This window comes from Cygnus olor, chromosome 10 (genome assembly GCF_009769625.2).
Source record: "Cygnus olor isolate bCygOlo1 chromosome 10, bCygOlo1.pri.v2, whole genome shotgun sequence".
NCBI lineage: Eukaryota > Metazoa > Chordata > Aves > Anseriformes > Anatidae > Cygnus > Cygnus olor.
Window position 1 is genome coordinate 7,418,955 of NC_049178.1, and position 27,142 is coordinate 7,446,096.

Consider the following 27,142-nt stretch of genomic DNA (forward strand, 5'->3'; position numbering starts at 1 on the left):
GAGGAGAACCTTCAAAAATGTCCTGAGCTGTATTTTAAATGCCAGTCGTGTCATCACGTCAGCGTGTAGCAGCTAGTGTGTGGCTTTGTTCTCTGGCAGGTCAGCAGGAGGGGTTGTGTATCAGTATTCTCAGCCTCCAGATGTATGAGCTAAAACAGTTGCTGCCTCCTCAGTGCTGCAGTTTGTGGTACAGGTTATGAACACGTACAAGTTGGCAGCCTGTTTTCAGTTTGTGGAATGGTATAGAGTGAAGCTTTAAAATATAAACAAGAAGCAACGTGTTTTGTGTTGCTCGGGCTCTTAGATGATGGTATTCAGTGAAGGTAGAACTGATTTTGATACTGGCGTGCACATTCAGAGCTCTCATACTGCAATTTTTGCAGTAGTTCTCAGTGCTGTCAGAGCAAGATCAGGCTTCCAAGGGCTATCCAAGCATCTGCTGCTTTACTGTTAGGTGGGGTAGCAACAGCAATCCTGAGAAACGGGAGGGTTTTGAGCGCCAGCTACAGTGTTAGAGGTTGTAGCAATTAATAGAAGTGGTTTGTAGTGTTTTCTAAAATGCTTCAAGTAAAGTGTGGTAAGGGATATAGGACAATATAAAATAGCCAGATTTTCATAGCTGCTGTAACAAAAAAAAGTCCCTACCTGATGAAGCTTGCTGGCTGGTGAGATCATGGGAGTAGCACAGGAGATGTGGTGCCAGGACAGGGTTGTTACTGCCACGTAGATAGAGGTGGACTTGGCTTTCCAGGTCACACCAGTTAGCAGAGCTGGTTCAAGATGAGTGGTTTTGGTACTGACGCGAACCGCCTGTTAAAAGGCAATGGACCTTTCCTGAAATTGTAATTGCAAGACTTGTCCACCTGGTGGTGTAAATTCACTAATCCGCTCAAGAGCTGGAAGTAAGCAAGTAACTTGTGACTTTCCGGTATAGCAGCAAAACACCTGCTGGATGGAAAAAAAATGAAGCAAAGCATCCAATTAGTGTAAGTGACTTTTTTAAAATAGTTTAGCTAATTACTGGAATGAAATACCGTTTTGAAACAAGGTAAGTATTTTGAATTCTGTGTGGCCTGAAGTGATTCCACAAGACTTTTCCCGATTTCCGAACGCTTCTCAAATTCTTTTGACTGATAAAAATACCACTCAGCTGTAAACCAAGCAATATAAAGTGATTTACTAACTTAAATCTCAGGAGTTGAGGGTTCTTGCAGTCTGAGGAAAGTGCAGCCCCCACCTGTATGATTCCTGCTGCAGGCATCTCTTGGACTCGTCTGGAGGTTGAAGTTTCTCTTCTGGAAGAACTTGGTGGCTGTGCGAGAGCAACATGTGGGTAGGGAGGGGTGATTGGCTGGGGGGCTTGGAGAGTGAGTGGTCACCCTGTTTGTATCACTGCGTAGAATCTGCTAAATAGCTGGGACAGAAAGGCTGCCTGGTCCCTGCTGCCTTCAGGTGAGCCAAAAGCCTGTTCTTGCCTTGGAGAGGTTCCTGGTGATGGCAATCATCCCTGTAAAGTTTTTTGGCAACCCATAAGTCACCTAGGGACAGCTCCAGAGTGCTTAAATCTTGATAGCACCAGTGATACCCGAGTACCTTTCAGCATCAGTGGTCTTTGAGTTGTATGGCAGGTGCCTTCCTTCGAGTGAGATTGTCGACAAAGCAAGATCCCGTAGCTGCAGTTCCCATTAACAGGCACCTCGCCTCAGGATGCTGCTGGTGTCGGAGGAGGTGAAGTGTCTGGTCCACCGACCTGAACGAAGGAGTGTGCTGCTGGTCTGCCCTGTGACAGTAAGTAAAAGAAAACACAATTTCTGAAGAGATGGTTTGGTGTTTTGCTGCACCTTCGCCCATGTGTCCACAGATATCCAACCTGCTTTCAGTTCTACCTTTTAAATCTCCCACTAAGGCTATCCTGTCTAAGAAGGCGGATTTCATCTCTGCATCTTCCCCAGAGGGCTCATGCTGTGAGAATAATACACCCACAGGATGTGGTTTGAGGGAAGAGAGAGAGGCAAGGGTTGGACTGTGAAACGGATCTTGGCACGTTAATGAGAAGCAGAGGGGGAAAACCAGGCTTCCAGTGGCTCCACAAAACTGGCCCAGGCCTGCCTCGATGCAGTCTTTTCATCTTGCTGCCCTTCATGCTGCCCTTCAGAGGGACAGCTTCCCAAATATGGGCTTGCTGACTTTCTGACCAAAATAGCGGCTGCGTGACAAAATGCAGCACAGAGGAACGTAACCTTAATCCAGGCATCATTGTGAAGCGAGAGACAAGAATTTGTGAGCTTCCACGGCAGCTCGGTGTCAGGTTTGTTGTCGTCTGCACCCCACCGCGATCTCCCTGTACACGTGGTGGTCCTGCAGGACGCTGCCTGGACATCGCTTATATCACCCATCACAATTTCTGACCCCGTGACAGCTCAGTTCATGACTTCCCTCCTTCCCTTCCTTGTGGCAGGCATTGTGCCAGCCCAGAAGGGAAAGCTGCAAATGGGCGTCTGTGCTGACGTGGCTCCATGGTGGGTCTTAGGCGCTTTCACTCGCCTGTGAAATCATCTAAATTCTGTCTTGCTTTGTGTTGGTTGAGGCAGTCCAATGATTCTTTTTGGGAGGATTATATCTGCAGAGCACAGGAGAGGGAACTGGCAGCTGTGGCCCACTTGAAGCTATTCCCATTATGCACAGCTCTGTCATCTTTGACATTTAAAAACTTCAAAACTCATATGACTAAGTGCTTGGTATCCCACAGGAAGCCAATGTGTTTGAGAGAGTCTCTCTGCTTAGCTACTGCCGTACATCAGGTTACATGTTTTGTACTTGCTGCTGATGACTTCTTCCCTTTGCAATGAAGAGGACTCAGTAAGTTCTAATTCGGCTCCTTTTTTCCGTTCAGTGAAAATAAAAAATAGGGTGCGAAGGGCACGTAACCAAATAGTGAATAGCTCATTGTGCAAAGGTGAGCAATTGCACTGAAGGGGAAGAGTACAGAAATGCAGGGGAAAAAACAAAGCAGTGGGAAAGGCTCTGAAGGGGCAGGGTAATCACCAGGGATGTGGATGTTCGTTGTGAAAATGAAAAGCAGGACTGGACGCATATTGCTCTGCTCCCCTTCACCACCTTTCAGTATTGTGCTCAAGCAAAAAATAAGTGAACAGAACATGAGTTCTGCTTTGCCCAAGTTTCAGAGCTGTTGCAGTCATTCCTTTATGACAGGGTATTTGATTTGGCACAGTGAGATGTTTCTCTGCCATGGCTCAGTTCACTGCTGATGCCATGGTGGCAAATGCATAACTGTAGGAGAGATGCCTATGTTTTATTAGTGGTATGCCTACAAAATGTTCTCTGTTATCATTTAGTCAGTCCGTACAGCAAAGTTTTACTGAGAGACACCTTGAGTATGCTGAAAAAGCTGTAAACCAGGGTAGGAATTAAATCTACTGTCAGCTAAATTGAGCAGAGCAAATGGCCTGAGAACTGCGGCTGTGTCCGGTGGCATGTACTGCTGTCACCTGGCAGCACAGCACCCTTTCTTAAGGGGGGGTCAGGTGGTTAAGATAACACAGATTTGTGGGCTGTTATGGAGCATTGAATGGCTTTTTGCCTAATTAAAAAAAAAAAAAAAAGTGTGGATATTTTGATGACTATTTTTATTTTTTTTTCCAAGTAGTGCTTGTGTATGTGTCACATTCCTTGGATGTCTCTGGCACCAGAATTTAACAAAAACATGCAGGGAAAACTGCAAATTTGTTTGGAGTTACATAGATGGGTGGATTTCTGGGTGTTCTTCTGTCATCGTTAGCACGGCTCCATACATATCCCCTAGGTTTACCCGAGCTGGTCCTGTGCTAGTTACAGGTTTGTCAGCCATCTAAGTCGCTCGGCCGTGTGTCAAGTTGTGTTACATTCCTAATGCAGTTGCTCCTGTGTTTTAGCCAGCAGTGAGATCCACCCACAGCACTCCACCCCATGGCATTTGCTGGCTTACTCTTGGAGGACAGTCAGTGTGCTGAGACAAATGGATCTTGCAGCAGTTTTTCTGACTTCATGTGCTGACCTGCTGGCGCGTCTGGTCTAAGGACTGAAAAAGCCCAAATATTCCCCAGCACAGCTGCTCTTCTACGGAGAAGTTTCAGCTGCTACAAGACCTTGGTCCTCTTCCTGTCCAGCCACCACCATCCCAGTTTTGCTCTCAGGGAAAAGAGTGGGGCAGTCAGTGAGGTTGTTGTGGGTCACTGCTGCCCGTGCCCTTACTCCTGGGGCTCTTGGACAAAGGGTAGAGAGCTGAGACATGGCTGGGTGCCTCCCCCCAGCCTCTGCAGCCTCCTTTTCCCTGGGGTCACAACAGTCCAAACCTTCCCCCAGGCCACCAAGAAGGACAAAAGGAGGGGGGTTAATCTGGGAAAATTCCTTATTTCTTCTCTTGTTCACCATTCAGTGAGGCAAAGCCTATTCTTAAGCGGTGGTAAATGTCTTGGAGATGTCCCTGTTGGGTATTGGGATTTGGTCGGGACAGAGGAAGATAATGGGGCTGTTGGTGGTACCTGCTGAGATGAAATGTGGGTATGGGTTGCCTGTAGGCTGGGTGGCTGTGGGGAGATTTGTTGTCCCTGACACCTTTCTGGGCTAGTCAGAAAGAAAAAGAAATCATTTTACAGCTGCGGTATTGCAATAGTTATGAGCATGGCTGAGGCCCGGGTGTCTGCACTTCTGTGCAGGTTTCCAGGCCTATGTAAAATGTTTCAGGTGTTTCCTTAGAAGTAGCTCTCAGTGGGACTTGTGAAATGACTTGTGCTGCTTGGGAGGTGGAAAATGATAATCATAGAACCATCTAGGTTGGAGGAAAATCTTCAAGATCATCAGAGCAACAGGTTCACTGGAGACAGAAGACAGTAACAACAGTCTTTCCCACCACAACACTTCAACCCAACACCTTTCTTTATCTTCATTGGCTTCTGCTGCAGCTGCAGTTCTGCAGAATCATCAAAATCTTTGGGGTGAGCTCAGGGGGAAGGCAGGGAGCCATTGTCCCTTCTCAGAGCCTTTCTAAAGACGACTCAAATGCAGGTGGGTCTGAGGTGGGTTCCAGCTGGGGTGGGAAGGTTGGCATGACTCTTGCCTTTGGGTAGTAGCACTGAACGCACATAGAGAGATGCAGCACAGGCCCCTTGCTGGCCCCAGCTCTGCTCTGGCCTAGGAGCCAAGGCACCAAGGACTCAGGATGCTCAGGGAGGCCTTCTGGGTCTTCCAGATGTTTGCATTAGGAGTATTCCTAAAATATCCTGGATTTTAAGGAAAATCTCCTGCCCAAGTTCATTTCCTTAGTTTCTTTGACGTTACAAACCCTGCTTGGGTAAAACGTTTGGCACTTGTCCAGAGGAAAAACAGAGCTATGTCCTTCCAACCAACCACTCTTGCACCCTCACATCACCAGTTTTAACCTCAAGCCTGCTTAGTTTGAATTAAGTATTTCAGTACTGCCTTGAATGAGTATGTGTGTCAGGTCAAAAACACAGCTGCTCAATGTGTTGTTTCCATGGAGAAGATGCCTTTTAAGAGGAAAGGAAGAAGCAAGGATGGTGGTGGCATCTCCCCTGGGGTCAAGGGCAGCACCTCCAGTGCTTGCACCAGAACAGCCTGGTGCTGTGCCCTGCCAATGTTTATTTTGCTTGGGTAAACGTTTGATTTTAGCAACATGAATGCAATGTGTGAGCCGTGCTGGGGTGTAATTCAATGGCAGGAGGCAGCTATGTGCAGGCAGAGCTGCTAATGCTGCAGGAATGCCACGCTTCCTTGGGAAGAGAGAAGACAGTGCCTGGGGCGTCAGGGACAGTACCGCTCGTCTTCCTGAATCTGCTGCCACCCTGTGTGTGGCTCTTGAGGCTGTATCAGGGTCGTGCCCTGCTCAGAACCCCTGGGGCCCAAATGGATGTGATTTCTAAGGGCAAAATGGTGGGGTTCAGTTTCGGTGTGAGGTGCCGTTGGGCCATGGTGCTGGTCTCTCACAGTGCCACCTGCTTTTCACAGGGCAGCGTGAGACTGGAAGAAGGCACCCAGTCTGCCTTAGGATTGGCTTTTATTAGTGTTTCCAAATAAAATAGAGGTTTTACTTCTCTGTACACCACAGGGTAGACATCAGGATGGCAGGGAAGAGGGAGAGACATCCCTTTGGGACAGCCGTGGTGACATTGGGTAGGAGAGGAGGTGTCTCTCACAAAGGGTTTTGTTGATGGCATAAGTGGTTGTTAATTCATGTTTCATTACTAAAATTCTGCCGACACTCCAGTTAAAGCAGCAGGCTCCAGTTAAACCAGCAGATACCAGTGCCAGCCCCTGCTGCACTCACCATGTGGGTTTGGTGAGTAGATGTGGCATGACGGTGACACAAAATGGCGTCTTCCCGCCAGGCACTTGCAATACTGAGGAGCGTTGCCCTCAGTTGTGAGGTGCAGCCCTCGCTTAACTGCCAAGGAATGACCATCAGAGGCACTCGGTATCAACGCGCTTTATTTTCCTGATGGCCACCCTTCTCAGCACTCAGTCTTCATGCCGGTAGCCAGGGGATCGAACCCAGGAGCTGAGCCATGGAGCTGGAGGGGTTTGGGAGATCCAGGCTGTTGATCTGGCCTTTGATTTATTCAACTCCCTTCATGAACTCCAGGAACTCTGCCAAGGGGGAGACATTGGAGACGAGGGCTGTTAGGTGGGACTAGAGTGCTTTCACAGCTGCTGGAGTACACTCTTGGCAGCCTTCCATAGCCATTTCTCTTTTTCCATCCCACCGATGTGCGAGAGGCCAAGGGATGGCTACTCCTCCCCTGGACGTGGCGAGAGCTCCTCGTGACTGCTGATGGAAATGTTAGCAGTGCCCAGGGTTGCCCTTGGCCACAGACTCAGCTCAGAAGGGGTCCAGGAGCCTTTTGGGCAGCACTGTATTCAAAAGAAGAGCCCTTCTGGGCTGGTGCTTGCGTTTAGGTGGCAGTAGAGGACAGGCAGGTCTCTGGTGAAAACCAGGTTTGCTTCACAGGGTCAGTGGAGAGAGTTAAGGGAGCCCCTGGTCCTTGCAAATGTTTTGCAAGTCTGAGAAACCCCCCAGCCCATAGAAAGCCGGACTGGGATCGGTTGTATTGCCTAGCTCTGCCTGCACAACCTCACACCCGACCCTGGAGGCAAAGCTGCAACCATGGGAGCTGCCAAGGGCTCACAAGCGAACTTCAGGCAAGAAAGACTCCTTACCGTCGTAGTCAATCCTGCCATCGTTGTTTTTGTCCCCATCTTTCATCAGTTCTTCTATATCGTCCTCAGTGATGGTCTCTCCGGTTGCCTGTAGCATGATCTTCAGCTCCTCGAGGTCGATGTAGCCATCAGCATTCCTGTGTGAGGACAGAAGAGCTCAGGAGGGGACCAACATGCTCGGGAGGGCAAGTTGGGGCCATTTCACCGCTCCCATCACCTATGTTGTGGTCATGGCTCTTACTTATCAAACATCCTGAAGAGATCTGAGAGTTCCTCTTCAGTTTTTCCTTTGCTGTCATCTTTCATACACCGGACCATCATAACAAGGAACTCATCAAAGTCCACAGTGCCACTGCCTGCAGGTAGAATAAACACCAATGGACAGTGAGTGGATGGGCAAAGCCAAGCAAGAGGTCAGTCTTCCCATTAGTAACTGAGGAGCAAAACTCAGGAGAGCAGCCCTGCAGCTTGCAGGCTGCTGGAGTGAGTGACTGAGGCCATGGACTGAATTTATCACATTTTTTACCTTTTCCAGTCATTTTTTCGCCAGGGTAAAATGAACTGAATGTGCTGCTGGAAGTACTGAGAAATGGGAATTCCTGCTATGGAGGTACCTGTCAGTCTCATCTAGATATTAATAACAAAAGCTCCAGGAGGCAGGTATTCATGCAGTGTATTTTTGCACCGGTAGTATAGTGCTGTTGTTTTCAACGACACTGAGACATTTCTTTCTTTGCCTGATTTTTAACTGCTTTTTTATTTTCCAATTACTTAGTATGTTTCTGCCCAACCTGCACACAGTGGTTTTTGCATGTGTTTATGCTGATTTAATCAATATTAACTGTTATTAATGTGTGCATGTGTATGTATGTACACATTCCAGCAGTGAAAGATTGCCCTGCTGATAGAAGTCGAATTGTGGCATTTGTGAAACGCCAGTTGCTACATTCAGCCCCTTTATTAAATAGATCCGAGCAATTCTGATGTAAGCAGTAATCTCCCCAAACTGATTCAAGCAGTCCAGTCATGATAGGGATAATCATTTTTATCATGTTTATTAGCCTGGAAGTTTCATAAAGGAACCACACTGAGATGTTGGGGGTGCTCAGTGTCCATCAAAAGCCCAGCTCTGCAGGTTGCTCCCCACAGGCTGTGTGATGCCCAGCACGGATCCTGCCCACAGGCAGCCGGCAGCGCTGGGCAAGGGGACGGGGCTTGGGAGAGTTGAGGATATGACAATCTCTTACCATCCTCATCCACCTCATCAATCATCTCCTGCAGCTCCTCAGGGGTGGGGTTCTGCCCCAGCATCCTCATCACCTTCCCCAGCTCCTTGGTGCTGATGCAGCCATCCTCTGCCCCCAGCACGAAGATGTCAAAGGCAGCCTTGAACTCTGGGGAGAGAGGAGGAAGGAGATGTGTGGGTCTCACGCCACGAGACAGCCCCAGGGTGGGGGGCTCTCCCTTGGGGGACACAGAAACTGCCTGGAATGTGATCCTGGTGGATCAAAAGCCCTGGGAGCTTGTCTTTAGGCTGCCGTGTCAGGTTAAAGATGCACCTACCATTTTTTTGTTCTTCTGTCAGCTGCTCAACCTGTAAGTAAAACACGGAGAGCAATTTATTTGTATTCTTTACCACCACTAATTGCTGATCCTAAAAGGGCTGCTCGCACGTGGACTGGAGGTTCAACATCCTTTTCCCCATGGACAAGACCACCCCTGCTAACTGTTTTTCAGCCTAGATTCAAGAAGCTATCCAAAGCATTAAGATCTTGTCTACTTCCATCAGAGTCTCTGTTTATAAAGGTCTCTGCCTCCAGCCCTTTCAGCCTGTTTTAAGTATCTCCCTGAAGCCCAGCATTTGTGGGAACTCTTTGGTCTGTGTATGCACCAAGCAACATGGGCTCCCGGGGGTGGAATGGGGACGTGCCACAGATAGGTCACTGCACAGGGCATACAGTTATCGCTGGTCCCTGAGCTGGCATGCTGGGATGCGAAGGTAAACTGAGACAGGTGGAAGCAGCTGGAAGAACTGGCCCATGGGGCCACCCCGCATAGCTGAGATGGGCTGGCAGATTGTTTCCAAATCCTGCCCCGACTCGTCCCCTGCCAGCCATCAGTGGGAGCTTATTACTTAGCCTGAATTAATGAAAACAATCAATGAAGAGAGCAAAGAGGAATCCAACAGCTCCTCTTGAAGTCAATTTCTCTCTTTGGCTTTGCTCCTGTCTGCAGAGGGTGCTCAGCTCTATCTGCTGACCCCACCACCATACCCAACCGCCCCTTCGGGAGCATCCATTCAAACAAAGACGTTTCCCTCCCACGCTGGTTATCAGCCTTTAGTGTCCCTGCACCCATCCCCAGCTCACATGGCTCTGCAAAGCAAGCATGATGCTTTTTGCCCCAAAGAGAAGCAGTTTGGCAAAAATCAGGAAACCCTTCCTACTTGCAGCGAGAGGCAGGGAAAGTACTTTATCTTAGCAGAAAGCAGTCAGAGAGCCTTACCTAGCTCCCCTTGGAGCCTTTTTGGGGTGAGAGAGCCCTAACAACAGCAGCAGGATGAACCCCAAGCCCACTGCAGGTAACGTTTGGGTAGAGCGAGGGCAGCCACAGCTCGGCTGATGGCCGCGGCTGCGGCCACTCGGGTAACCTGACCCTCTGGCTGTGCTCACTATTTATAAGCCCTGATGAGAGAGGTGCTGAAGATAAAGATGAGCCCTGTGATTGTTCCCAGGCTTTGGTATGCATCCTCGCAGCCTGTTATCCGGACACTTGTCCCTGGCACTGCTCTTAGCTCCGCTTAACAGAGCTGAAAAATGTTCCCAAAATAGCTTTGTGCTTGCACACCCTTATCTAGACATGAGTGGGTGAGACAAAAACCCATTGGGCTCTATGGTTGCACCAAGAAATCTGGCACGAATATAATGTTAATGTATGCCATCCCAGGTTTGCTACCACTAATACATGCAGCAAATAACAAATCCTCACTTCCAAAGCATTTTTTGACTACCACATGCTGGATTTCTATAAAACTGAGGATGTAGAGCTGTGGAAATTAGATGTGCTGTAACCATAGGGCAATGTGTTTATTGCAGAGCTTTCTCCCAAGCTGTTTATTGTGCCCTCTGGACATGGATGCTGTTCACGGCTTTATCCCTTTTTTTCCCACCGCATCCTGTCTGGGGATGGCTTTCTCCTGTCGTGGGGCAGGAAGGCAGGCACCAAGCTCACAGAATTTTGTGTTTTCAGGTCTGATCTCCATCCTGCATTTCCATTTGAACTTGGGCAGGAAAAAATTAAGTTCTTGACATTCCCCCACCCTCCCCACCCCCAGGGAAATGCTTTCCTACAGTTAAAAATCTTGGGAATTGATCCACGAAAAACCAGCAGTCTCAGCTCTGCCTGCCCCATTTTGCCTATTTTTATTTATTCATTGCCTTTAAACCAGCAGCAAAATCCCTACTGGAGCCCACCAATCCTCAGAGCTCGTCTCCCTGACCAAGGATTCTGCCTGGGGTACGTCTGGGGTACCCAAGGTAGGAAGGAGGTTTGGGGTTGAAGTCCACATATTTCAGGTAGGGCTGTCCTGCTTTTTCACCCGTTTGGGGATAGAAAGGCACCCCAGCCTTTCTTCCTAATCACATGCAAGGAGTCGCTAAACAATAAGGCAAGGATCTGTTCCTTGAGCCACAGGGAACACGATTCGTTAAAAAGTTTAATTGGAGAGGGCTGGCTTGTTGTTGATTTTACAGGGCACATTCTTCTCCCTCTTGTGTGCTTTCTGGGGCACTCTGCACGTTCCCATGCAGCCTTTCCTTGTTCCTTTTGCACTGCCCAGGTCACGGAGGGGCAGCTTTACAGGCTCAAGGCTGGCAAGAGGACGGGACAGGTGGCAGCGTCTGGTTGTTTTCTTCAGTTTTGTTTCACCGAGCAATACCTTTTTTCCCTCTAAAATGCTTGGAATTAAAATAGTGCTTGTAGGATGTATTCTTCAAGCTCTGAGTTAAAAGCAAACCTGACCATCTGTATATTAAAAAAAAAAAAACAAAAAGCACCCCAAAGCTCTTACACCGTATTTTAATTCCAGGCACCCAGTAGTGATTCACGCAATCCAGGATCTATTTTCGTCCTTATCCCACCCGCACGTCGCTCTCTGTCTAAGTTACAGGATGAGCCCTTATTATGGACCAAAGTTGGGGTTTGCCTGGTGAGCGCCGCGGCAGCTGTTGGGATGCTCGGCATTCCCGGGGAGTGTCTCCCCCAGCCTGGATTTCTGCGGAGCAGACAGCGGGGGGATAGGAGTGGCGAGGCAGAGGGGGGCATCGGGAAATACCTGAGCAAAGCGGAGGGTTTTTTTCAAATTTCATAGAAAAGCATTCAGCTAAGGAAGGGGGAAATTGGGTAAAAGCACTCTTGGACTGTAAAGCACCAGAAACAAGAGGGTGAGGTTGAACCCATGCAAATCACATTTCCACCCATGCAAATCATCTTCATGTTGTGGGAAACACTGCTCTGCTTTGATTTGGCTGAAACCAGCAGCCACCCCGGACACCTCCAAGGTTTTGCCAAGACATTTAACTGCTCAGAGTTGGGAGGTTCGTGCTGATGAGAGCAGCGTGAAACCTCCCGAGCCATCCCCATGTCCTCGGTCGCTAAAAGACGCCACCCGATAATTCTCCCTTCTTTTTCCGTCCCCCCAAACGCACAGCCCCGAGGGCAGACACTCACCGCTGCCTTGTAGATGTCATCCATGGCTGACGGGGAGGGTGGGCGAGGGGCTGGGGGACGTCACTGTCACCGTCACGCTCTGCTGCTGCTGCCCCGCCGGCACGGCTGATATAGGGGGCCGTGGCCAGCCCCGGGGGTGTGACAGCCCACCGCGTCCCGGCCCCGCAGGAATGCCTCTCCTGCGTGCCTTGGGATGGGGACGCTGCCGAGCTGCCCCAGCTCCAGACTCTCCTCGTGACTTTGGTGGGGGAAGGATCTGGCCCTTTCAGCTGGCTCTTGCTGAGCTACTGCGGGGCTTGGCTGTCCTGGGACGTGTGCCACCATGTCACTGCCACCTATCGCTGCCTATTACCCCCCAGCGAGCTGCGTTAGGAAGACAACCCGGTGCCTAACCGAAACGGGCAGTGTGGGAAAGGCAATATTTCCCTCCTGAAATATCTCCGGGGGCACTGGGGGCCTGTCCCCTATGCTGGCTGTCCCCAAGCCCTGGGGACAATGTCCTCGGACGAGCCTCGGCACTATGGCCAGGAGAAATGTGTGGTCCTGATGCTGCACCAAAGAGCAGCATGGAGGCAAACTGGGAGGGCTTCCTGGCTTTTCTTCATTTAGCTGAGACTGCACAAAATGGGAAAGGTGCAGGCTGTCCAGTGGTGCTTGCTTTCTGGGTTAATTCACCGTTCTTTGGGAAACTCTGACTCTTGGCACCCAAACAAGGCACTGCCCCATCCCCGTGGTGGATGGCCAAAGCCCATGTCCCTGGGCTCACGGAGGGTTTACAAAGGCCCCTGGGTGCTGACCTGTTTTCTCTGTGCAGGTAAAAGCCTTTAGTCCACAATCACCCAAACAAAATCTCGCTTTTTGGTGATTCAGGACTCCCTCTTGTGTCCAAAGGCATCACAGATGGCTCCTGCATCTCCGGGTGACGAGGCCTGACCTCACGCTAGCTCGCGTCGGCATTAACAAAACTGCAAATAGGAATGCAGCTGTTGGGTCACATCTCTTCCGAAAATAAAACCCACCTGCTTTTAACAGAAATAATGCTGCATGCAAAAAAAAAAAAAAAAAAATTGTTGTCCCTGTTGAATGCCAAGCTGAAGTGGCTCTAACCAGTGCCCGGTGGTGGTGGCAGCAAGAAGCCAGGGCACAGCTGGGTGCGGAGGGCACAGGAGCCTCTGTGTCAGGGGCATGGCGAGGTTTTGCAGTCACAAAATAGCAATTCGCTGCGGAGCCTGCTACGGAGCGTGCCCCTGCAGGCACCCACTCTACAGTGAGGCTCAGCATTAAAAAGAAAAACAGTTGCATTTAAGGAATTAATTTTTTAAAGCTTGCTACTCTTTGGAATTGGAATAGGTTAGTATCTTGCTTGTCTCGAATATGAAAAAAATGCAGAAAAAGCTGGTTTTCATGGCAGGGCAGACGCTGTTGGCAGAGTCCCACTTTCCCGGCTGAGAACAGCCCCAGGATGAGGCAGGATGCATCCAAGGCTGATGTTTATCCCCACAATGTCACTTTAGGTTTTCTTTTCCAGACAGCTGCAACCCCACTGCAAACCACACATTCATTAGGGCACATACAAGGAAATCTAAAGCCCAGATAAATTGTGGCTTTAGTGGAGGCCAGAGGTGTTTGCAGGGCCACCAGCATCCCCCATCCTGCACCCGGGAAGCTGACATCCCATGGGGAAAATAATCCGGGATTTTGTTGCTACCTGAAGGTGTCTTGCTTTCAGGAACAATCAGGGGATGCTTAATTAAAGTCGCTCTCCAAAATTACTTATTAGTTCACCTCTCAGCAGCACCGTGGGGCAGCACTAGGAAATCCCTCCTGGACTGCCTTTTCTATTTGTGCCTTCTCCTTACACTTATTGTCTGCCAGATGAGACCAAGGAAAAGCACACTGGGGTGAAAATAAAAACAGACCTGTTTGCAAGGTAGCACCAGGCAACTTTGTCACAGCTCTGCTGCAGTGCCTCCATCCCACGCAGAAGTGTCCCAACCTTCAGCAGCACGTGGTGGCCACAAATCACCAAATCACCACCAAAAGCTGCACTAAACAGCACCACATAGCACAGCACAGTACCACGTTGCACCACATTGCACAGTGCTGCGTTGCATTGCACAGAGCTACGCTACACAGCACCACGCTGTATTGCACAGCACCATGTTGCATCGCGCAGCACAGCACACGCGGTGCTGCATTGCACAGCACCGTGCACACTGCATTGCACAGCTCACACCGTGCTGCATTGCACAGTACAGCACAGCATGCACTGTGCTGCATTGCACAGCACAGTGCACACAGCATTGCACAGCTCACACCATGCTGCATTGCACAGCACAGCAGAGCGCATACCGTGCTGCACTGCACAGCACCGTGCACACGGTGCACACCGCACAGCACACACCGTGTTGCATCGCACAGCATTGCACAGCTCACACCGTGTTGCATTGCACAGCACGGCGCACACGGTGCTGCACTGCACAGCACAGCGCACATGGCATTGCACAGCTCACACCGCGCACCCCGCGCGCACCGCCCCGCTCACGCCCCGCTGCCTTGCACAAACGCAGCACGACCCCGCCCCGCGGGGCGGCCAGCACGCATGCGCAGCCGCTGCCCCGAGCCCCGCCCCGCTGCCCGTAGCCCCGCCCCTCTCGGGCTCTGGCCTCGGGTCCCGCCCCCACCCCCCACCCCCCACCCCCCCGCGGCAGCCCCGCGCCTGCCAATAAGAGCCCGGGGGCGGGGCCCGTCGCCCTGTGGGGGCCGAGCCAAGATGGCGGCGGCGGCGCGGGGCGGGCCGGGGGCCGGGGCGGGCGGCGGCGGCAGCGGCAGCGGCGGGCAGTGGGGGGCGGCGGCGGCGTGAGGGCGGCGGGACCCGACCCGGCCCGGCCCGTCACTGCGGCCTTCTCCCGGCGCCATGCAGGCGGTGGCGGGCGAGGACGGCGAGGAGCTGCCGCGGGAGGCCCGCGTCCTGGGCTCGGAGCTGGTGGAGAGCTACACGGTGCGCGGCGGGGAGGCGGCCGGGGTGGGGGTGGTGGGAAAGCGGCCCCGGGGCTGTGCGCGGGTCCGTCGGGGGGCGGGAGGAGCCCGGGGCCGGGCTGGGCGCTGCGCGCTGCCGTGCCTCGAAGCCAAGGCGCTGCGGAGCCCCTCGGCAAGCAGGGCACTCGGGTAGGTCGGGGCTGTGCTGCTTCCTCCCGTCCTGAACGAAAGAGACGGTCAGCAGCGGTTTTGTCGGGGAAGCAGTTCGGTTTGCCGTGTGTAACTTTGATTTATTTATTTCTTTTCTCAACCGGCTGCGTTGTGCCAGGAGTTAATCGGCCTGTTTTTCAGGAAGAAGCTCATCACCAAACAAACCTCAGCATAATCGCACGCAGAATGTCTCAGGCACGCCGCCCTGATAGTTATGTAATTAACGGTGTTTACTGCTCCTGCCTTACGTAGTGTGGCCTGGATGATCTTTTTTGTCAAACGCATGCAGTGACCTCTGGTTTCTTCCTGCCGAAGGAGCTGAAAGGGAGAAAAAAGAAAGGAGAGCAGTGGTGTAGGGGAGCAGTGCTTGTAAACAGTTGCATGTTACTGCTACAAGTCATGCTTCGGGTTACTGCCACCCAGAAGGGTCCCAGAGAAAACTTGACCGGCAGGAGAGCAATTCCTGAGTTCAATAGGGCAGAATTTACACAGCTGTAGTACACAAAGAGTTTAACTCCAAACTGACAACCCCAAACTGTCTTTGTTTGGGCATGGCTGCCGGTGGCGAGTGGCCATGTTTACAGACCTGTACAGAAATTCACTCAACATTCAGGGGACTAGGTTGTTAGAAGCTTGAAAAAGGCTCTTGAAAATTGTTTCACCTCTGTCTGGCAACTTAGCTGCGTGATGTGCTTTCACAGGAACTGTGATGCTGCTGCCGCCACCGTAGGACTCTGCTAGGATGTGGTTTACCCTTCAGCAAGTTTGTTTTCAAAGCCCCGTGTCGGCTGAGAGGGGTTAATGTTAGCGTTAAGGATTTTCATGAGTATTTTACAATACCTGTGAATGGGAAATTCAGGTGAATTTGAGGAAATGTCCAAATGTTATCTGTTCCCCCTCTCTCTTGGAGGTTATGGACGCAGGGTGAAATATTAGCTACAGGTACTGTTCAGCAAACCAGCTCATGGTTGGGGATAACAGCAGCTAGGCTGATGGCAGTGTATTTTTTCAAGGCCTGATTTTTTTTTAGTGACTAGAGTTCTGGAAATACACTGTTTTAGTTCCACTTTTCTTGGGGCCTGTAAAAAATAGTGTGTTTGGAGGGCAAGATTTGCCAGTAACTGGTCCTGATTTGATTCTCTTGCTGCGGGTTCAAGGGAGCCAAAGCATTAAGCTTGCCTGTGTGTACAGCTGTGGAAACTGTTAGCAGGACTCCAGACCTGCAGCCAGCCTCTATGAGAAGGCCCAAGCCATTAGAAATGCAGGAGTGTATTTTTAAATTAAAACAGAAATGATTTACACAAGGTGGAGTGGTTTGCAAACACTGGCATTTGGTGTTTAAAATTCAGTTTTGTGACATTAAGGACCTGACAGGCCTGTACTGGAGCAGAAGTGCATGTAATAGATGGTGTAAAAGTTGGTTAAATCTGGTAAAGATTAGACAACAGTGGTAGCAAGGTGTACCTTTACCCATCAACATGTAGCAGTTGGGATAGTGGTGGTCTTATTTACACCCTTGTCTTTAAAAGAAGTCCCCTGTGTATGCTGGTCCAGCTAGATGCTGACTGAAGACTGGCTGTCTGCTGGATGGCCTTGAGGTTGCCAGTGCTTCGTTTCCTGCTATGCATTTGTTTGGCCTAAAGTCACTTTCCTGCCTTTCCTGTCTTTTGCAGCTGTTTTTAATATAAATACTAGCTTTGATATTTAAGGAAAAGACTGTGGTTTCCTTGAATGGGTGCGAACTGTCTCCCTGCTTGAGGAGGCAGGGAGGAGGAGCTGTGGTTGTGTCACTGTTCTGTAATTTGGGACCTAGTAGCTGCAGTTGCACCTGTGCCCCAGGCTTTGTGTGGCTGTGGGCAGTTCTGTCACATACTTGTTCTCTTGACAGTACCGAAGTTTGGAGCTGGAAGTTGTCAAGTTGCAGAAATGCAAGTTCTCCGTGTAAAACAAGAAGAGCAGTTCTTTGTCACCCGTACATAAAATAGACAGAAGGCAGTCTGGAATCAGAGATGTTCAGCAACATCTGGTTTAAAAGCTATACGTCCTATTTTTTTAGTAAGCATTTCAGTTTTTAAAAATGTAGGGAGATGAAAGGCATGCTGCGTGGAGAGAGCATACTTAACTGTGAACGCTTTGAAGTAACTAGTAAGAAAATAATGAAAAAACACAGCTCTAGGTATGGTAAACACTTTCCAAAGAGATTAATTTATAGAAAGGTATAGAAAATTTATTACACAGAATCATTTAGTAGAAACACTGGGAGGTGGGCTTCCAGGCTGCCAGCCTGGGGATGCAAATGCTTTCCCATCGATCTGGATGGAAACATGGTCTGTTGTAAATGCAGGTGGAGACTTCACATGGCAAATTGCGCTGTCTGGGAGGTGGCGCAGCATTTCTTCATCTCCCTGTGCATGCCTCCTAGCAGTCGGCTCGATGAGTAGGCAGGCATGCAGGAACCTTAACTTCAGCTCTTGGCCTTGTCATTGTTAGCGTGCCCAGTTGGGCGTGTACTTAGCTAGCTATCTGGATTTTTTTAAACCTAAGGATGTTTGTTTGTTTGTTTTTGCTTTAAAATGATTGATTTCTGAATTGAAGCATGTCTCAAACACACAAGCTTCGTGCATTTGTATTCGTCAAGGTAATGGCAGCTGGTGGATTAATGTGAGATCTGTTCCTGTCACTCCGCGTACTGATGTGGTCTGAGGGGTGAAGACGTGCATCGGGCTGTGTTCTGCGTGGGGAACGCTGTGACTTTTTAGAGACTTCATTTGAGGAATTGCATTGGTGCATCTAAAACATCTGCCTTGGATGTTTTCCTGACCAGACTGCCCGTTTGGCTCAGTGCTCTGTTTCTGGAAGTGGTCAGGGCTTGTCATTTCAGCAAAAGGGAACGAAGCCTTTGTTATGTTTGCTCTGTGTTGTACACAGAGCAGAGGTGTATTGCTTCCTTGTCTGATGAGCTATCAGCTGGGAGCTGTGCAGTGTACTGGGTTTTCAGTGTCTGATCTGAGTTTTTATTCATTGTATATTCAATCTGAATTGCATTTAGCTGTGCTGCTTGATCTGCCATAATTTAGCACAGTCAGTGTTTAAGATGAACTAGTGTTTTTATTATGGCTTCTGTGCATAGCACTCTTTTAGTTCTCAATTTTAACAAAAGGTTTCTTTGAGGCCCTCCCCTCTTTCATCAGGGTTATGAGGTACTTTAGAATACTCGGGTTATTCCTGTTCTAGTTTGTCATCAGCATAGTGAATAATCCTGGTCGGCAGTTTCGTAACACAATGTGATGGGAAATCAGTTGCAGGCCTTAATTGAGATTGTAATTCTGTGTAGGCATTTGTCTGTGTTTTCAGTACTCATCCGAGCACTGACGTGTCCCTTGCTGTGTGCACTAGTCAGACATCTTGTTTCGGCGCTCTGCAGGACTTGGGTTTTGTTCAGCAAGCCTGTGCATCAGATGCTTACAAAATATGAGATACAGTTCCACTTTTAAAATGCAAGAGGTATGCTGTTTAACGTCTGGTACTCTGCTGGTCTGGACTATGAGTAAGTGAAAACTGGCTGCATTTTACGTAACAGACTGAAAATCAACTCTGCTTTTTGTTTCCTTGAGTGGAATGACCAGCTAGGCGTGCATCATTCTTAGGGTAGCAATCAGTCAGCTCTGTGTGGTCTGCGATAGGAATCTAGTTCTGAGCTGTATTAAATGCTGCTGAGATTTGATTATGATTTTTTTTCCCATGTAACAAAGTTGGATTGGATACGTTGAATTTATTTTCAAGCTGTTGTAGAATTGGTTCTGCTGAGCCTTGTCTTTTTCTACTTTGTGTTTTATGTCCTATATTTCATGTTTCTTTGAGATGGTTTGTTTCTGGTTTGTCCAAAGGTGGATTGTGGGCTTCCTACCAAATCACTAGTGTTCAACTGGGGAAGTCACCTGCATGAAAAATTTTGAGCTGAGTCTCTTTGGTACATGCATAGTTAAAATATTTAACTATAGTTAAAATAGTTTTGTCTAAAGAAATATTAGGTTGCTTTAGAGAGTTGTAATGAATATTTGGGCACGATTGTAACAGGAAGCTGCATTATATGTGTTTTATCCCAAAATGAATTAATTAGTTAGCATCGAGCCAGCTAGAGGATTTGCCTAGATTTCTGAAGAGCTGAGCACCAGATTCTGGCTTAACTGTGAAGTGATGGCAGGATGCTTGCCAGGTTCTTCTGCCTGCTGCACAACTTGGTAGATTGAAGAAGGGATGCTGCTATCTCAGGCTTCTCATGGGTAGCTATGGATACTGACTTGGCTAGCAGAAAAGTTGAGAAAAATAGTTTAGAGGTCTTATTTGTTTTAACCTTTGGGTTGCAAAAATAACTGTTGCTTTAAAATAAAAAGCATCCGCGTGTTTTTGTTTGCAGAGCAGCCTTGTGAATGAGATTAGGCATCCGACATCAGCAAAGTCATCTTAGAGTTTGGATTAGCTTTTAGTTAACTAAAAGATTAGATGTAGATTAGATTCTACATACTGTGTGAATGTAGGATTGCCTTGTAGTGCTACATTAGCCTCTACATATCAGCTTTTCTTTGAGACAAATGCTTTTGCAGTTCCTTTACTTTACATGCTTTGTTTCAGGTATACATCATTCAGGTCAGTGTTGGAAGTCATCAGTGGACAGTCAAACATCGTTACAGTGATTTCCATGACCTGCATGAAAAGGTAAGGATATTAAAACCGTGGCCTTGGTCTCTTACAAAACTGTTTGTGGAGCTTTGTATGGAATATAAATTTTTTCCTCAGAGCAAGAATATCTGCTAGATGCCATCTGGACCGCACTAATGTTTTTTTTGGATGAGCAATATCACATGCCTATGTTACGTTCCCCTCTTGAACAGTGGTATATTGGCGTGGACAGTCTTAGCCTCAGTCAGAAGCCTGTCTTTGTTCAGCTGCATCTTTTGTGCAAGTTCAGATGGAATATCAGGTAGTAACTCTGGTCTTTGTCTTTCAGCTGGTCTCAGAAAAGAAAATAGATAAAAATCTGTTACCTCCAAAGAAGATTATTGGAAAAAATTCCAAAAGCCTGGTGGAGAAAAGACAAAAGGAATTAGAGGTCTACCTGCAAACTCTTCTATCCAAGTTCCCTGTTACTGCCCCAAAAGTTCTGTCACACTTCCTACACTTTCATTTATATGTAAGTTGTTTTTAGCATATAAGTCCTTTAGCATTTAGCAGTCCTAAGTGTTCTTCCTCAGTTCTGACTTGAACAGAACTCTGTGCAATCTTCACAAAATAACTGAAACTGCTCTTTTTCAGCATTTTGCATAATGTGATAAAGAAGCATTTTTAAGGTGTTTTCTGACACTAACTTTATTGCAGCAGATACAGTTCCTACCCACAGTACTTGCCAGCACAGTAAGATCAGAAAATAAATGCTGGCAGAATAGTTGGAAGCTGTGAATAAATCTGCAGCTGAATTGGTTGTTAGGTTGAAGTCAACAGTGCTGGCTCTCAGAAGGAACATTACATAATTGATCCGCCGCCTCCCCCACTTGGTGGTTAATGGTTGGAGCTGTGGTTCACACTGAAACAGTTTCCAGTAGACCAAACGAAGAAAAATAGCTCTTCTCCAGTTGAGCATGCTGATGGAGTGGCCTCTGGAGAAATGGCTCCAGCCAGCAGACAGTGTTACAGCGAGGAATGCTTGAAGTAAGAAGTCAAGGCTTGCTTTCATGTTCATACTGCAAATTGTTTATTCATCTCTTGTGTATAATTAGGCTTTTTTGTAGCATGGCATCATGTTGTAAGGGGGAGTGTGGACTTCTTATAAAGAGGAAAATGCACTGGAGAGCTCCATGGAAAGAGAGAACAGTAATTGCTTTGGGGTGGGATGTGCTGAGATGGCCCTTTATGGCTTTATATAAAGGCTTCAGAAATGAGTCACAAGTGATCCATTAGGTCTGTTGATTAAACCTTAGCAACAAAAGAAAAAAATTATTTAAATTGTGTTTCATGCACATAAGTGTCCTGGTGAGAGTTTATAGTTTGAGTCTGATAAAACAGTAGAAGGTTTGCTCCACAGTGTTGCTGTTGCCGTGCAGAGTTGATTGAGAAGCAATAGTTTGTATTGTGATTGAGTCCTCTAAAGTGGTTTAGAGGTTTTAAACTTACGAAAAATGTGCCTGGTGACATAGGGACAGTTCCGCACAGATGGAAGAAGCTTCCTGATTCCTGGGAAGTTGCATAATTTCTTTGCTCTGTGGCTGTTCTCTCTTGAATGTTCTGATGTTCCATTAATGTTTCGGTGCAGCAGCTTCAACAAAGGTTTTTTTGCAGACTGAACTTCTTATTCCCTCTCCTGTTTTTCAGCCAGACTTTTTTTTTTGTTTAGCTGTGATGTTCATCCTTTTATCTTTCTTTCCCAGAGATCTAGCATTATTTGGGTATGAATGCTTCACTGTTTCTATGCTGCACTTGTGTTTTAGAAAAAAGTGTTCCTTAATATAAATTTCGTCGCTATTATAGGGGAATCTGGGTTAAAGTATGAACTCCGACTCAGTTGTTTTTGCTTGTAACTTCAGAGTACTTTTAAATATTCACAAAAAGTTAGCTATTCAGCAGTAAAGCTAAATATTTACCATAGCAATTCTACTGGAAAGCTATCTTCCTGCAGAACTTTGATCTTTGAAAATATCGGACAGACCACATGCTCTCTTGAGGCAGTATGATCCTTGTTATTATAGTCTTATTAGTTTATAAAGTAAGGCTGCAATGTTTCTTGTTTATTCTTATTTGTAGTATTTCCAGTGAAGATTGTTCATTTTTATTTCTAAGGTTAATAGAATTAAATGGAATAGAAACAGGTAGCTATCATAAAGATATTTAAAGCACTTGATGTACAGCTTGGCAAAGAGCAGCAGTATCATGTGATGGATAGCAATGCAGAACATCACTTTGGCATTGAATAGGACGTCTGCAGTGGTGCAGGGATCCTCGTTTTGTTGCAATCTTACATTTTGTCTTACCTTAAAAGATTTGGTTTAACTTTCAGATAGCTTTTGCAAGAAAAGGATGGAGTGCTCAGAAACTGCTGTTCAGAGGCAACTGCAAACAGTGGACTTCTGTGGGGCTGAAGCATGTCAGTAGTTGGAGCTAAGACAGAGGTCTCTTGTGGGTCTGACAAAGGAATAGAGTAGCTTTCTTTTGCGTGCTAGTCACTGAACAGTCCAAGTCATAATCTTATTTCAATTATAAACATAAAAAAGTCATCTCTGTCCCCCAGATGGTGAGAGGGATACAGAGAGTATAGTTTTCAATTAAGTGTGCGTGCTAGGTGAGTGAAATTGGTTGTTTCAGAATAAGAGTCGGAATTGTTCACTTCTGTTTGGAATGCAGCTTCTTCTGGCTTGTTGTTACCAAAACCGTGATGTGGAGGCTTTGTTCGTTTTCAGTGAGTGGGGTTTCAGTTATATTAAGAATGTGCATTTCTAAAATGTTTGCCTAATCGAATGAGCTGAAACGTTTCAGACATTCTGTGGATTTATACTCTTACAAATCATAAGGGATTTGTCAGTGAAGTAAACTCATGAAATATTCATTTTGCAATGATCCGTAATATCTGTTTACATTTAGCAGCTACATTAAAATGAAATATGTGGGGAAGCTTCACTATCACAAATGGTTTTATTTTGTACCTTTTGTGTGCCTTTGAGAGAGAACTGTTGGAAGTACTCAGAACTATTTCTGAACTTCCACAAAGCATTTGGCTTTTACGGGGAGAAGTATGCTCAGGTGGGAAATAACTGTTCTGATCTTTGTGCACCTTCAGATTTAGGAAGAACAAATTCCTGCATTGAGTTTTCACCATTTTCCTTTCATCCTGGAGTTGTCAGTGGCTGGAATGGAAGTTGACCTCCAGGGGAGGTTCAGGATGGCAGAGAAGATAGAGAATAGGGAAGAAGGCTTTTGAGCTGCTCTCTGCAGTGTGAGCTTAATAGAGAGCTGAAGTCCAGAAGACTAATTACTTTTTATCTTTCCCCTGTAGGCTTGTTAAAGTAGAGCTCATGCAATATTGGCATTCTGAGGAAATGCTGAGTGCTTGATGCACTTAGGTTATGCTTCTGAATGTTAAAATGCCTGTTCTTTGGAGAACACTATCCTGGTAATAGCTTCTTCAGAACTGAGCTTTCAAGCTGGGCCAATGACCACTAGTAATAGTTGCTCTTGCTGTTGTTGCCCTTTTAATATATGCAGAATCTGATTGTTTGAAAGGAGTTAAGTATATTCAATCTTGGAAATATCAAATTAAATAATTTCAGGTAATTTTTCTGAAATATTTTCAAATGATAAAGAAATCAGTATGACAAGGTCAGTTTATTTCTGTTTCAAAGAAGTGCACCGTAGCAAAAATAGAGAAACCAGCAAAGCTGCACATTGGAAAAATTGCAACTAGAAGTGTGTGAATGACAGACCTGATTATAATGGTTTATTCTTTGCAGGAGATCAATGGGATCACTGCTGCGTTGGCTGAAGAGCTCTTTCACAAAGGTAAAGCACTTGCAAGAATTTAACTGGGAATGAAGAGATAAGTTTCCTCTACCTCCATGCATTCGTATACCCGTGATATTTAATTTCCAGTCAATTAGAAATCTGAGTCTTTGATATCAAAATCTGAGACTTCAGCTTTTTCTTTCTTATTGCACTTTGATTCAAGCTGCAATTTGGGAGGAACTGTAACAGTAATGCAATTACTCTCGGAAATGAAACAAATTGGTAAATTCATGTTTTGAAAAGGGCCTACTAGTTTGTTGTTAAAGGGTAGGTTGTGGTACTGGTGAGCAGAAGTTTTCATTAAGCTTTTCATCTTGGTGTGTTGTATAACCTGTAGGGAAGTTTGTATTATCTCAATGAGTGCTGATACAATGTGTGTTAAAAGCAAGAAATCAATTTACATGTCTAAATTAATATTATTGTTCCAGATAAAGGAAAATAAATAAAGGACTTTTCTGATGCCAGCAGATGAAAATGTGATGCACTTCCTATAACTGCAGTAGCTCTGTTAGGCCATTTAATGGCAGGAGTTGTGCAAAATGATTAAACATTGCTTATTTTGTTTTGAAAGACATTCTAGATGTTACTGTGTTGCAGATGCCTGAGGTGCCGGGTGAAACATGTTTCAGATTGTTCTGACAGTAAATTAACTTTAGGTACAGCCAGTTCAGAGGGGCTACCCAGCAAATTTTGGAAGGTATTAAGGTAGCTCCTGAAGAAATCTGTCCTGACTTTGTAGCCCATGCAGTCTCACTGCTGTATATTGGTGTGTTCTTCCCTTACTGTGGACTATTTACTGGACTGTTCTTCCCTTACAAGGAATACTGGACTTGCTCCCATTGAAGCCAAAGGGAACTGTACTTCTTAGAGCATTTCCAAGAACTCTGCTTGCCATGAAAGCTGATGCTCTTGCCCATGAGTCAATGTGGTGTACCTAAAAGGAAGAGCAGAAAGATTGATTCCGTGTGTATGTTCTGACTGCTGTACCCCATGTTAAACCCCCCATGTTAAACCTCATGGTGCTGTTTTCTACTGCTCAAATATAGTTCTATAGTAAAATGAGGTTGTAAAAATATCAGATGATGCATTTTGTGTCCAGGGATTTTCTATTGTTTTTAGTATGGTAAAGACCTTATACTCTCCAAGAAATCATGTTTGCTATAATTGTGTGTTTAGGTAGCATAGCAAAAGCTGTAAGGGCTATTTAAATGGCAGGCACTGCTTTTCCTGAATAGGAGAACTCCTGACTGTTATAGAACTTAGGGATATCTTTGAATAAGTTTAGTATGATTGTGAGCTTTGATTCCTGTCCTGTGGAAAATGAGGGAAGTTTGCCATTAGTTGTATTAGGAGCTTCATGCTTGTATGATGAGAGCCTATTTGAACAGCTAGATTATTCTGGTGTAAAAATGTTTAATTCAACTGTTCTAGTACCTCTTCAAAGTGGCAAAAAGAAAGGCGTTATTTTGGTACCTCAGTCATGAGCTTGAAGTAAGAGATGGATGTTTCCTCTCTAACCTTAGATTTTCCATGTACCATTTATTATAACCACTGACGTACAACTCACTGCAGCAATGTGTTTTATATCATGCTCTTGTTTTTCAGGAGAGCAGTTATTAATGGCTGGAGAAGTCTTTACCATCAGACCCTTGCAGTTATATGCTGTCACTCAACAGTTGCTACAGGGGAAGCCTACATGTGCTAATGGAGATGCCAAAACAGATCTGGGTCATATTCTAGATTTCACCTGTAGGCTCAAGTATTTAAAGGTGAGCTATACATGCACAAATACTGGAGACATTACTCCTACCAGACTTTGACATGATTATTGGCAAACGTTTGGAGTCTAGTGTGAATATACATTAACTTTACTGATAATAACCCCATGCAGACGTTTAGAAGTCCATGTTAAATATGCTTGTTCTACCGACTTTGAATATGTATCTCGTTCTCTAACAAAGATGCTGTGTGGTGTGGTCTTCCCAGAAGTGGTCTCTGTAGATATGTAGTCACAGAATCTTAGTGGGTGCTGGACTTAGTGGTAGGTAGGACCAGCTAGATAAGAGTTACACTCTCAACAGTACATTTTTTTGTAGACGCTTGTTAGGCCAGTGTATATTTTCAGAATTTTTGGCCCTTTTGTATGCTTCTGACTCCTTTCAGTGTTTGTAAGATGCAGATAAGACCAGGTAAAAACCTTAGATTTCTCCCAAAATTATATTCACAGGATACCTTAGTGAAATGGTGAAATGCCTGTCTTTTTTGATGCTGATGTTTTCTGAGGTCAGAATCCAATGACCACATGGAAGCTCTGGAAGCCATTTCATTAGATGTGTACCAATGGAGTGCTATATTTTCTCCAAACCCATCTTGTCTACTTCATCCCATATAGTGGAACTGAGGACAGGTCTATCTTAGAAAAAAAAATGGTGCTTCAGAGAAGTTGTTTTTAGGGAAGGTGGCTCTGCCATGTCAAGCTCAGAATGAAACCTTGGTCAGTTTTGCCTGTGGTATCTTCCATGTGTTACAAAATACAAACACAAGGTGGCAGTTCAAGTTCAATACTCTATTTCTGCAGTTAGCAGTTGCAAGTAAATTTTTTTTTCTGAAGAGTGGAGTCTGCAAGTTCAGGAATCAATCCATACTTGAAAAATTGTTTGCATTCCAAGATACCTTTTGTTGATATTGCCTGTGTAAGACCTTCTGAAACGAGACAAATTGGATTATGTGCACTAACTCTGTTCTTAATTGTTGATGACCAGGTCACTGGAGCAGGGGGATCTTTTGGAACCAGTAACATTCAGGAGCATCTCTTGCCTTTTGATCTGTCAATTTTTAAATCACTTCATCAAATAGAGGTATGACTGAGATACTGCTTGCATGATTTTATACTCTGTGAATGCAATGTCTCCTGCATATCTCCTAATGTCAGTAACTGTATACTGAGACTTGGTGCTAGAACTGTTGAGTGCAATCTTTAGATGGAATCTTTAATTTAAGATGATTTTTTTCACAAGTAATGGAAATAAGGGTGCCAAATATAGACGTTTAGACTAGCTTGCGCTGTCTTCAAAAAGAATGGTTTCCAGCATATACACAAATATAAAATAGTGGCTTTCCATTGTATTGACTCTCTAATAACTGGGTTATAATGGAATCTCTTGTTGCACACTACTTTTTATTTGGAAAACACCAAGTATGTGTGAAAATATCCTGACAAGCAATTTGCCTGTGGAAGTACATTTTACGATGTATTGCTTCTTGCTTGATAATTTGCAGCTTTTTTTTAGTGGTCTGCTTCTAATGCAAATGATGGAGTTTTCAGTAGAAGTTGTTTAATGAGTATTTTATAAAACACTTTCCAGACTACTTCAAAATTTTCTAGAGAAAGAATATCCAATTTTGTCCTGCTATGGCACGTGACCTGTACTGTGTCCCCACTCTT

The 27,142-nt window shown here is 46.2% G+C and overlaps 2 protein-coding genes across 4 annotated transcripts in view; one reads left to right on the forward strand and one right to left on the reverse strand.

Moving 5' to 3' along the window:
- Window positions 1-6,487: 6,487 nt before the first annotated feature.
- Window positions 6,488-14,519, reverse strand: TNNC1 (troponin C1, slow skeletal and cardiac type). The gene is made up of 6 exons (XM_040569245.1): window positions 11,962-14,519; window positions 8,797-8,827; window positions 8,481-8,627; window positions 7,475-7,589; window positions 7,234-7,370; window positions 6,488-6,663 (listed from the first exon to the last, which is right to left on the reverse strand). The coding sequence occupies exons 1-6, from the start codon at window positions 11,983-11,985 to the stop codon at window positions 6,632-6,634; spliced, it is 486 nt and encodes a 161-aa protein (XP_040425179.1). The 5' UTR covers window positions 11,986-14,519; the 3' UTR covers window positions 6,488-6,631.
- Window positions 14,520-14,800: 281 nt separating this feature from the next.
- The window catches only part of NISCH (nischarin), a 29,253-nt gene continuing 16,911 nt past the window's right edge, over window positions 14,801-27,142 (forward strand). Inside the window, exons 1-6 of one of the 3 annotated variants that reach the window (XR_005823125.1) lie at window positions 14,801-14,962; window positions 19,783-19,866; window positions 20,159-20,341; window positions 23,646-23,694; window positions 25,303-25,466; window positions 26,460-26,555. Coding sequence is in view for 2 of the 3 variants with exons in the window: in XM_040569243.1 (XP_040425177.1) it covers window positions 14,879-14,962; window positions 19,783-19,866; window positions 20,159-20,341; window positions 23,646-23,694; window positions 25,303-25,466; window positions 26,460-26,555 (660 nt within the window). In the remaining variant the exon portion in view is untranslated. Of the gene's footprint in view, window positions 14,963-18,404; window positions 18,655-19,782; window positions 19,867-20,158; window positions 20,342-23,645; window positions 23,695-25,302; window positions 25,467-26,459; window positions 26,556-27,142 lie in introns of those variants that run through there. The other 2 variants (XM_040569243.1, XM_040569244.1) reach the window with 2 other exon arrangements.

Excerpts from the sequence above, each read along its gene's own strand:
- TNNC1 (XM_040569245.1), bottom strand. The coding sequence starts at position 11,985 with ATGGATGACATCTACAAGGCAGCG. Across the intron at positions 8,828-11,961 it reads ATGACATCTACAAGGCAGCG|GTTGAGCAGCTGACAGAAGA; the intron begins GTGAGTGTCTGC and ends TTTTACTTACAG. Across the intron at positions 7,371-7,474 it reads CTCTTCAGGATGTTTGATAA|GAATGCTGATGGCTACATCG; the intron begins GTAAGAGCCATG and ends GTCCTCACACAG.